The 12,028-nt window shown below is 35.3% G+C and overlaps 1 protein-coding gene across 1 annotated transcript in view; it reads left to right on the top strand.

The window, feature by feature from the left end:
* LOC149784914 (myb-related protein A-like) overlaps positions 1-12,028 on the top strand; it is an 85,444-nt gene that overhangs the window by 25,786 nt on the left and 47,630 nt on the right. Inside the window, exons 7-8 of the mRNA XM_089978507.1 lie at positions 1,635-1,744; positions 3,939-4,066. Coding sequence (XP_089834633.1) covers positions 1,635-1,744; positions 3,939-4,066 — 238 coding nt within the window. The remainder of the gene's footprint in view (positions 1-1,634; positions 1,745-3,938; positions 4,067-12,028) is intronic.

The following is a 12,028-nucleotide window of genomic DNA, read 5'->3' as shown; positions in this document are numbered from 1 at the left end:
GGTTTGATAGCCTTTATGGCTTCCCTTAGTAAGATGTTGAGCTTGCTGACTTTGATGATTAGTGGCTACTACTACTGACAATAATTGTCAAAATTACAAATCCTAACAGCCGCGAGGTCAGATCTATATGATGTTAATGGTACATATTGAAACTGTTTTGGCTTCTCTCACTTGGTGTAAAAGAATGTATAAAAACAATAGGGTACCAGACTGTGACTTTCGAATCATGTGACAAGGTCACTTCCTTTATAAACACATGGCAATTTGTTTAGATGCATAAAAAATTGTTTTATGAGTATTGTAGTTGGCAACATGAATAACTTACTGCAAAAAGATCAACATGTCATCAAGGAAAAGAAAAATTCTCAGTTTAGAAGAGAAAGTGAAATTAATTCAACTGACTGAGAGGTGAAGGGGGGTTTGAGGATCCATTCAGAAAACTAATGTCAGGAAGACTCGCATAACAATATCGTGAAAGATAAGGAAACAATTCTGCAGAAGTGGGAAGGTGAAATGGATGGAGAAAGGAAGATTGTTTGACCCAGGAGATGTTTGTATCCTGATTTGAATGACAAGAAAAAGCAACAATTTTGTCAGTTGAATTGGGATATGACGATTTTACCGCAAGTAACGGATGGTTGCACAGATTTCAAGTGCGACACAATATTAAGTGTTCTGTCCATAATGGTGAATCAGCTGATGTTAATAAGGAAGATTGGAACAAAAGACTAAACGATATATGCATGGGATATGACAGCAAGGATATTTTTAATTGTGACGAGACTGGTTTGGTTTTTAGACTGTTACCAACAAAATGACAGATGTGATTTGTAACATAATTATAAAGACAGTTTTAAAACTATATCAACGGTTATTCATAACATTCTTTTGGAAATGATGACACAGTTTGTTTTACATTTATTTCATGACATGCATGTGATTTTTTAATGAAAATTGTAAATGTTTTAGACTTAAATGTACTTGTCACTTTCTTCATATGTATTTACTATTCGCATTTGTCATCCCACTCTAGAAAGGTCACCATCATTATAAGGCCACTTCCCAGCTGCAATAGGGGTGGCCTTATAAGAGGGGGGCTATTGTACTGTGCACTGATCGTCACCAGTAGCATCTTTTTCCTTAATGGTGTCCATGACCTGTTTAGCATACCACTCGTGGAAGTGGGACTTAAATTCTTCTTTAATAACCAATTGGCTTAGTGTTGTTGGTTGCATCTGCTTCCCTTGATGTTGATCACTCAAACGAAAACATGGCGAAAGTGACTAATCTTGACATGTGTTTTATTTGTGCTCAAAGAGATGAAAGTATTGTTTTAGTGCTGTGGGCTGCATTGGCTTTGACTGATGTTATTCACTTGGTTGAAAGCACGGTGTAAGTATTGAACTTGCCATGTCTTTGATCTGTGCATCTACAGGTGGTAGTATTGTTTTAAACATTAAAGTGACCGCAGTTTGTGTCAGCATAGTTTTATTCTTTTGTATTCTTTATTTTGGGTATTTGTAGAGGTTAAACCATGAAATTAAATACCTACAAATATGCAAACTTTGACAGGCAAAACAACGAATTTAAGTACCCACGAAAATTACATTTTTTTTGCTGTGCTTTAATTTCAGTGATGGAAACGTGATTGGAAGTTTAGCATCAATAGATTTAGGGAAGGGGACAGAAACCAGCCATGGTGTGACGCCAATCAAGTTCACTGCCCTCTCTTCAAAGTCTGCCAGTAAGTTGTAGACCTGGTGCTTATGGTTCTGTTGTTACCATTATTATTGCTGTTGCCGTTGCCACTATTGCCACCACAGCTTTTTTTAAAATTGTCATGTATGCTCGACATACTGATAACATAGATTTTTGGCCAGTTATAAAATCTCGAAATCATACATTGTGAATATCTATATCAAGTACTTTATGCAGTCAAATTTACGTTATGGACTTTAGCTTCAGCTACCACTTGAAACCAGTGCCAAAAGTCAAGAAGTCCCACAAATTAGATATAAGACTACTAATAGTATTCCATTCCAGATACCATTATAATTAGAGCCCATTCCAGATATTATTATAATTAGAGCCCATTCCAGATACCTGCTAGGTGGCACCTACATCTTTCTGGGAGTCCTGGATTTGGGAGGTTACAAAGTTATGTTTGTCAGCATGATCGGCTAAGTATTTGCAGAGAATTATAAGTTGTGATAAAAGTGTCCTTTCTGTTTCAAAAAACACTCAGACTTCATAAATAATTGTTTTTACTGTAACTTGTACAGTTATTTATTTCATATTGTTTTTATGATCTATTTTGCAACAGGTGTAGAACAATCATCAGGCTATTTTGTAATCAGTACAGTGTAGCATCTGCCAGGAACTTGACCAAATTTAAAGTGGACCATTTGATTTCATGGCTAAGGAAGGATCTCTAACAAACAGTTTAGTAATTTTCTAAAATAATGAAATGAATAAAACAAGCTGTATGCATATTAAAAAGAATATTAACTATGGTTTTATACTAATGCACACCAACAACAGGAGTTTGATTGTAAGAGCAAATCCCTCCATTCGTACAGCTTTAATGGTTAAGTCCACAATTTGGTGTCCAAATTATCAGGACAGTGACTAATGGCTCATATATATATATATATATATATATATATATATATATATATATATATATATATATATATATATATAAAATGATATTAAGCTAACATGACTCTTTCTAACCACATTTCAATGATAAAGATTATTAGATTTTAATCAAATTACATGGAAGACAAACTGCAAATGAGTTCCAAAGGATTCTCAGAGGTAAGATGAGGTGAGCAAACCCCTCCGCTCCTACAGCTTAAAATGTTCAGTCTACGAGTCGGTGTCCAAATTTTCAGCACCATGACTAATGGCTCATGTATATTTTAGTAGTATTAAGCTAAAATCACTTTTTTATTACCACATTTTAATGATAAAGATTGTCAGATTTTAATAAAATTACATAAAAGACAAAATGCACATAAATTCCAAAGGATTCTCAGAGGTAAGATGAAAGGCTGGGGTGAAGGAGCATATACGGCATTGAACCTAAACTGCACTTAACAACACACACAATTATCTGGACCTATACCACCACTATTTCTGTGATATGGGGATGAGGAAGACCAGGAAAATGGAGATGTTGAATGTATAAAGGTGGGGTGGTACATTGAAAGAACATGAAACAGTCATATATAGTACAAAGGTTTCTTCCTGTAAGAAATACTAGAATAAATTGTACATGATGAATTAAGCAGTAGTCTGAAACAGCATGTACTGGAGTATGCACCAAGTTTTCTTTCATTTGATTTTATAAGGATTAAAGCACATGTTTGGTGATGACGAATGTTACAATAATAAATTAAAGGACAGTTCTACTCAGTTTGAAGTTTTGCTGTGTGGTATGGGGATGAATATTGTAGCTATATGATCAAGCAAAGTGTCAAAATTTACAGAGTGGTCTCAAGTGCTCACCGTTCTGGATCACTGCCATCTCACCTCTTTTTTGCGTGGGTTCGAGTCTCAGGCTTGGCTAATGTGGGTACATGAGAAAGCCTGTCAGTGGTGGACCTATACCACCACTATTTCTGTGATATGGGGATGAAGAAGACCAGGAAAATGGAGATGTTGAATGTATAAAGGTGGGGTGGTACATTGAAAGAACATGAAACAGTCATATATAGTACAAAGGTGGGTCGGTGGTTATTCCCATTGTTTTCTCGGGGTTCTTCCTCCACCAGTTATACTGGCCCCCAATCTTGTGCTGAAAAATGGCATTAAACCTTACAACAACAAATATATATTTAAGAGTAGAGCAATATTTTGCTATGATCAGTTAGCTGCTGTCGTTTTTGTCTCTCTCATCTTGCTCTAATGTAATTACATTGTGTATTTTTCAGAGTATAGGTTTGATGGGAGAGCTATTGAGAGATTGAAGAGTCCAGGCCGTCTTATTCCCATCACCTCCCCTGTAACCTCCCGTTTCACTACTCCAGCCATTCTGCGTAGAAGTAAAAGGAAAAAACTTGTAAGTCTCCACCCTATCCCCAGCAGGATCAGGCACTTTGCTTTCATCATTGTTCTGTTCTTTTGTAAGTGTCACACAAATTCTGTCTTACATTTTGCACCTAGCAACATTACATACCAGCATCATAGAGTTCATGTATAACACAAATTCTTTGAAAACATGATACTGTCAGTTCACCATATGGAGGTGGGGTACCAGCTTTGGTTAATCTTGTGGTTGCTAAAAACCATGAATTAAAAAACCAAACAAGCAATGATCCTTTTTAAAAGCAAGAAACCCTTTATCTATGAATTTAAGTATCGACAATTACGATTTTTCACAAAACCACAAAAATATATATTCACAAAAATGAATTCATAGTAAATAGAATTTAAGACTTGTACTCAGTAGAGTAGATAAGTTTTGTTTGTAAATATCATGCCAGTTGCTGTAAGCTCTTGGATGAGTTTGGTAATGAGAAAAATCTGTGTATATATGTTAATAAAGTCATTGCTCATCTAATTGTTATTACCCTGGATACCAGCTTTTCTCACATACTATCCAGTACTGGACTGATGGTGGGATTGCAAATTGTAACATATTTATCATACTTGGAATATATGCTTAATGATCAGGACATCACATCAGTTCTGTAATTATCAATGCAGATTAAGGAAAAGATCTCGTGTCAGATTGTCTCAACTTGTTGCAACTCCAGAGACTATTTTTCATCAGTCATAGTAAACATCTTAAAAAAAAACAAAAAAACTTTGAGCCATCCAACGAGTTTTATTATGAGCAAGATCTGCACATGTTAAACTCAGTAAAGTTTGAAACATTTCTCAAATCATATGCAATATAATCCATTTATAAAACACATCTTCCCACACAAAGAAAGCAAGGGAAGTAACCCATGATATCCACAGGAAAAAATATTATGTTGACCAGATTGTAAAAAGATAAAATGTTGTACCATGAGATAAATACATTTCAGTAGAACAAGTTAATATACCTTGGGGATTAAAATGTAAAATAATTTATAACTGAAGAAAATTACAAAAGAGAATATATTGATTTTTGTACCAGTAAGAACATATTTCTTGCAAAAACCAAGTAATAAGTTTTAAATTGTTTTGCTGAGAGTTATTTCAAAATTGTTATGTAATAGAGTTTTAATTGTTTTGCTGAGAGTTATTTCAAAATTTTTTGTTGCAACTGAAATTTTTGAATATATGGACTTAGGATGAAACGATATATTGATGTATTAATATTTTTTCCATATCAATAAAAGAAGGAAAGATTTAATACAAAATGATACTTACCTTATACAAGTTACTTTAATCTTCAGCAGTCATGAATAATTATTAGTTGTTTGCCTTTTTATTCTTTAAACTGACAATTAATTTCAGACTTCCATAGCAGGCACATGTACTTACTTGTGATTAACGAAGTATGACTATTGACAGTACCCAATGTCGTTTACAAATTAGCAAACACAAGGTGACTAATTCATGTGGTTAAAATATGCCCCCCGCCTTCAGTTCTTTGCCACTTATTTTATCCTGTCAGCATGCTCAGCTACTAATAACACAAACATACATACATACAGACAGATAGACATACATACAGACAGACACACACACTTAAAGAAGACACTCGGGATTTGTTTACCATGTATTATTTAATAATTTTACTGATCCAGTGTTCAAAAAATCAGATGCCCCTGGCCCATCTTGTACTCAAAGTGAGACTTGTTGAGAAAAAAAATTGATTTGCATGAGGAAACTTTATCACGCTGTGTACATGTATTTTCAAGATGTTGATATACCTGCCATAACCCGGCACAATATAAATCAGATTACCACTGTCCTACAGGAATTTGAGATCTGATTTTAATCAGATTGAAGCATGATGTGTTGTGCTAAAACTACAATTTTCTATTACTAACCCCCCTGACATGTTTGTGATTTGGAAAAAACCCAGAAAACTCTCCACTTTCAGTATATGCTTGTTACATGTAGCATGTATAAATGGTAATCAGTCATGATTGGAGCTGATGTAAAACTAAATAGCGACAATTAAAGGCAAAGAGGTCAGGTATAAATCAACATTTCACATATTACCTAATTGGCTGACAGTAGCTAGTGAGATGTGTTTCAAGGCTGCAGTGGGTGAGCCATTGTACTAATTTGCATAGGTAGGATCAGGAAGTGGAACAACCCATTATAGGTAAATCAAAGAGATGCTAGATGTGTGTACATATTATTGCCTTGAAGTAGAATGTTTAAGCCAAATCTATTATATTGTTTACAAGTTTGTGAACTGGGGCAATGTTTCTTTCAAGCTAGACTTTACTGCATGTATAGAATACAAAGCATTATCATTTCAGTTATCGGAAAAGTTTTCAAGTATAATTCATTTTTGAAACCAATTTATGTTAGCTATCAGCAAAGCCCATCAAAAATAAATTTTAGAACTCTGGCTGGCTGAGTGTGTAGGTATTGCAATGTTGTTTGAAAATATTAAAAAAGGGAAATTTTGGGCATGTTGATTGGAGGCCAGGCTTGTGGAATTTCAGTCAGGGCTTGTGAGTTTATTTAAGTCACCAGCCCCGGGCCTATGTTCAAAAAATATTTCTTTGAGCACTGTGATCATTTAATAACCACTTTTACGCGAAGTTTCTCTATTGCTTAATATCTTGAATACTCATTATAATTTCAGTTTTTATGAAAGGACCTCATTTTCTAAAGTTTGATTGCATGTAAACGGTCATAATACTGATATGGAATTTTTTACACATCGATAAATTTTGTGGGCTACTTTTGGTTCCCTGTTTCCATGTCATTTTCTGTGAAGTTTTATCAATTTCAACACCTTGCACCATAATCATAACAACAAGTCGCCGCCCCCCCTTGATTTCCGATCAAAATTTACAGAACCCTAGATTAAAATAGTTAATGTAATTGCACAGACCTTCCTGCACTCCAGCATTCACCCTTTTGCCGAAGAACGCATATGGCAAGCTTTACAAGCAAATCGTCAGAAATTATTGCATTTCACTTTGAAGATATGTTCCAGCAGCTGTTATTAAAGGTCATGGTCAAATGACAAGCAAGGAATCTCACTAAACATGGACATGAGTTTGCTTTAGAATGATCGAAAGGTGCAGAAAGCAAGATCTTTGAATTTTATAAGAACACATTATTCCAATACATATGTGTAATGTTAAAAAACAGGAATAGCTGGTTTAAACAGCATTAATCATTTTGTTTTCCAATTAAAAAAATGATTGTAACAAGCTCTTTAGACAACTGGCATGACCTGCTCTGACTCTCTACTTACATTACTGCATAAAAATCTACCACTCTTGGCTAACGAAGATGGGCCTGTGTATTCTGACACATTGATGAGGCAAGTAAAAGAAAACTGGGATCTACCGTATTTTTGCGTATATAAGACGCGTCTTATACAAAATTTTACTTACCCCGCACCCAGGGTGTGTCTTATATTAATGGGCGTCTTATCTAAGTATTTTTTAACACGAACGAACGGTACAGTGTGTGATATTGAAGGACAATTATTGCGGTCGATATTCACGTTTCATGATTTTCATTCCTAGTTGTAAAAACAATTGGGTAAGTGTTCAGTAATTACCATGTGTACCAATCCAATGCAGGCCACTTCAAATTTCAAATCCTTTCGTTTCAATGTTTTGTATAATTATTGCAGATCTAAGTTTAGTAGGAGTAAATGTTTTAAATTTATATAATATAGTATGTTTAAATAGTTTTGTTTATTGTTATTAATTATCACAGCAAAAACTGCGGCGGCTATATTACCTATACATCCGGTTGGGTTCAAAGATACTTAAATTTTCAGTATCTTTGGTGGGTGCATTCGAAAACAAGACAAGACTAAATAGTTCAAAAACAAGACAAGAATTTGTTCAATATAGGACTTAAATATGACAATCAGTTCTACCATATATTTAAAAATTTTATTAAACACAATATAATAAACTGTTACTAAATAGTGTTTGACTTGATCAAAAATCAATGTACCGTATTGTTTTATTCATCTTCATTTTCATCGTCATCAGTTTCGGCTTCAAATCCATCGTAACTTGAATCAAATTCACTGTCGTTGTCGCGGAATAACTCCATAACTGATGCTAATTGATCCTCATTGACGTCAGTGGTATCGGATGCAGCTGAGTTGTCATCTTCTTAATCTCCTCTTCCTCCAACTTCCAATCACGTACATTCTTCTCGCTGCAGCTAAATTCTCTTCTAGCAGCTCTGTTGCCACGCTCCATGGCAAACTTGATGACGTCTAATTTAAAGTCGGCCATATATGATTTTCGCTTTGGCATCGTGACAATTTTATAAATTTTAAAAATGCTAAGCAAATTGATCACTCATTTATATATACCGGTAATAAGAGACTGTTCCCATGTTTACTGGTATATATGCTAACTGCATACATTGGGCATTTATTGGTCTATGTATGGTACTAATCCCACCCACTGAACACTTGGCCTAGCAGATCAATGAAGCCGCCTTTACATCTGGTGTTTATTGTTCTAGAAACCACTGGAGATAAATTGCTCAGTGCGGCAGATGGCTAGGCCGCGTGCGTATTATATTTGTGGGCGTCTTATGTAAAATATTTTTTACACAAATCGTCAAAACCCGCGTCTTATATATGGGTGCATCTTATAATTAGGTGTGTCTTAAATGCGCGAAAATGAGGTACCTAGAAGTGAATGCTATGTTAATGAAATCTACTGATATGATGACTGAAAGAGAGTAAATTGGAATTATAAGGATTAAATGATCATGGACTTCAGACTTTATTTACTTTGTAAGTGATTAGTAAAATTTATATATTGATAAATACCCAACCATGATCATTTAATCCTATATTGTGTTGTGCACTGATATATGTTACAATAAGTTTTGATTGGCAGTTATTGTTTGTTCATGTCCAGAGTAAAGCAATAACCACAAATCAGAACTAACTGTATGAAATTCACTGTGAAATCGTCAGAAATATTAGCATCCAAACTCATTCTAAATGGATACAAAGCAATAGAGAAACTTTGTGCGCAAGTGGCTATAAAATGATCTATAAAGTACTTAAATAAGTTTGCAATGTCTCCTTTTATGCTCTTATAATCGGCCACTGAACATGCCAACAGGATCTTTAAAAAATTATAACAGAATTGGCATAAGGGCAGCTTCCAAACTGTACAAGTTACAACCACCTTGTGAATTTGTAAAAGTGGAGTGTATGTTGTCAATAATTTCCTTTTTGACTGTCTGTGGCAGTTGTTTTGCAGGGTGTACAATGTGAAGGATTTGATTGTTAGTCATCTTTTCTTCCATACTCAGACTTGTTCTAGATAAGAATTTTCCATGCATGAGTAATCTGCAATATTTCTTCTGTTTTGAAGATAACACCATAATACCTTCCAAATTTTAGGGAAGACATAAAATTGGTTATAAAATCTTTTAAAAGCGTTTATGCAACAAAGGGCTCTATGACCAAGACATGTTCTGCACCATATCAAATAGACTGGCCTGAAGTGGCCTAAAAGTTTGAATAAAGATCACTGACACCTAACAAGTAGTCAGTTTGGAAGTAATTTGTTTTTACCTTGTTGAGGATGCAAATGGCATATAAACAGATGTAATCAGCATGCTAGAAATACATCCAGGAAATAAAAAGCAGCACTTTGAAGTTGTTATGTGCATCGATAATGTATTGTAACATATGCTATGTATTGTGAATCTTAAGGACATGCTGCAGAGGTTTATTGCTTCACAACTAACTGCAGGCATGTTTTTTTTTTTGTTTGTTTGTGAAAACATTTTCTTTTGAAAGTATTGCCTTGTTCAAGTGCCAGACACATTTTTCCTTGTTTTCTTGTCCAGTGTATTGTGCATTATCTTCTGGCATTTCATATATTCAGTGCCATTATTAAAAGTTTAGTAGAAAGTTACCTTTTGTAGTTTTAGATGCTAATTTTAATAGATCCCTTTCTCTGAAATACTTCCAGTTTAATTAAAGGATCCCTTGATTTAACAAAATAGAATCCATGTGTATTATGATTTGAATTTGTGTGAAAACAATGTGCCACTGTAGACCACAAAATAAAACACTAACTGTAAACTTCATTTCTAATGATCAAAGATTACTTCAGTTATGAGCAAGAGACCATACATATAATTATGCCTTTTTTGGACAAAGAATTCTTGTTGGACCTTCGTAAAATATTTTAAATCAGCATGATTGGAAGTTTCAGAGATAGTTTACATAGGTGTCATTTTTACAGTGTCGAAGAAGCATGTTTAGTGATGTGGTCAGCAGAACTGTTCCCACAAATAATGTGCATATGATGCAGACTTTATTCATAGCTGCCAACCCTCATGATTTTGGTGTGAATTTCACATCTTTTTCAGCAATTAACGGATTCATGCCGCAAGGAAAAAATTCACAAATTCTCCAATTCTCAATCATTTTAAATCTTTAATAAAATAACCGATTTCACGTTAAGCGCTAGTCATGATATTGGCAGTTGCCGAAATGGTCCGGTACTGCTGGTTGCGATATTGGTAGAACTACAGCCGATTGGTATAGTTGGCCCAGTAGCAAGCATTTTAACCTATTTTAATCTATATGTATAAGAGTAGTTTTACAAATGCTTTTGAGAGAAACTGGGGACTAACCGGAATTTTGCTCCATGCATGCGTCACCAACACTGATTTGAATTACCGTTGGCATTGCATGTAAGATCTTAAAAATGGCTTCACCACCAAGGAAAAAGAAATGTATTGCTCAAAAAGTGAAGTTTAATTTCAAATATACCAAAAATTGGCTGCGCATTCTGCCATTAAACATTGATATACATCATGCTTTTTGCACACAGTGTGCCACAAATTTTAGTATTGGGCATGGTGGCAGAGAGGATGTGAGGAATCACATTGGTTGCCAAAGACACGCAGAAGTTGGGAAAATAAAGAATTCGCAGATTTCAGCTTTGGAGTGCCGAAACTTGTTGATTATGGATCACGAGATCGCCAAAACATCTTCGACAGCTCGTTGCAACCGAATGCCATCAGTGACGAGCTGCAGCTTGTGTGGAAAACAGCTGATGTTGTCAATTTCAACCAGATGCATTGCTTTAACCATGTTTGTACCTCCATCATGCAGAAGGAGATGGGAATGTTGTATTCCTCGCATAATTTGTCCAGTTGCTCGCCAAAGATTCTCCAGTGTGTGATTAACCGAGAGTGTTAAAAATCACCTGTTTCCGCTGAAAAGTCAGCTATTGTGCCATAAGACTCAACAAGGCTACGCCGATGGACGGGTCTGACCACGCATCAGAGGTCAAACTAAGGTCTGATTGGGCAGAAACTAAATCACGCACCTTGCTTTGTATCGCCTTATGCATGTCAGGTATCAAAGATGTTGAAAAGTACTTCCAACTTGGAATTTTGTAGTGCAATTCTGCCATGGCCATCAGACGTCGAAATCCAATGTCTCCAACAACAGAAAATGTTGCACATCTACTGCCATGAACTCCGCAATAGCTTTGTGCCAAATAATAGCTCTCGGGTCGTCAAATGCAAATGGCTGCTTCTGGTCCAGCATTTCATCAAAGAGGAGTTGCTGCAGCTGCTGAGGTTCGACGATGTGCTTGCAGCGCAAGTGCTGGACAAGATTTGATGTATAGATTTTGTGACAGTTGCACACATTGGGGTGGTGTTCTTCCAATATATATTAATTAAATTATGATGAAAGTTCCACCCGGGCTCGTGGATTAGAAAGTTAAATTAGTGACGAGGTAGATTTACAGCTCTGAGCCCCCAGTCAGCAATGCGAACGGCTAAATAATAGAGAACACAAAGATGAAATTCAATTTATAACAATTTAATAAATTCGATAATTTAAAACGATAAACTCTCAATCACCCGTCTT

Source organism: Sinohyriopsis cumingii, chromosome 13 (genome assembly GCF_028554795.1).
Source record: "Sinohyriopsis cumingii isolate HCF-2022 chromosome 13, ASM2855479v2, whole genome shotgun sequence".
Taxonomy (NCBI): domain Eukaryota; kingdom Metazoa; phylum Mollusca; class Bivalvia; order Unionida; family Unionidae; genus Sinohyriopsis; species Sinohyriopsis cumingii.
Note: the sequence above shows the minus strand (reverse complement) of the source record. Positions and strands in the feature narration are given on the sequence as shown.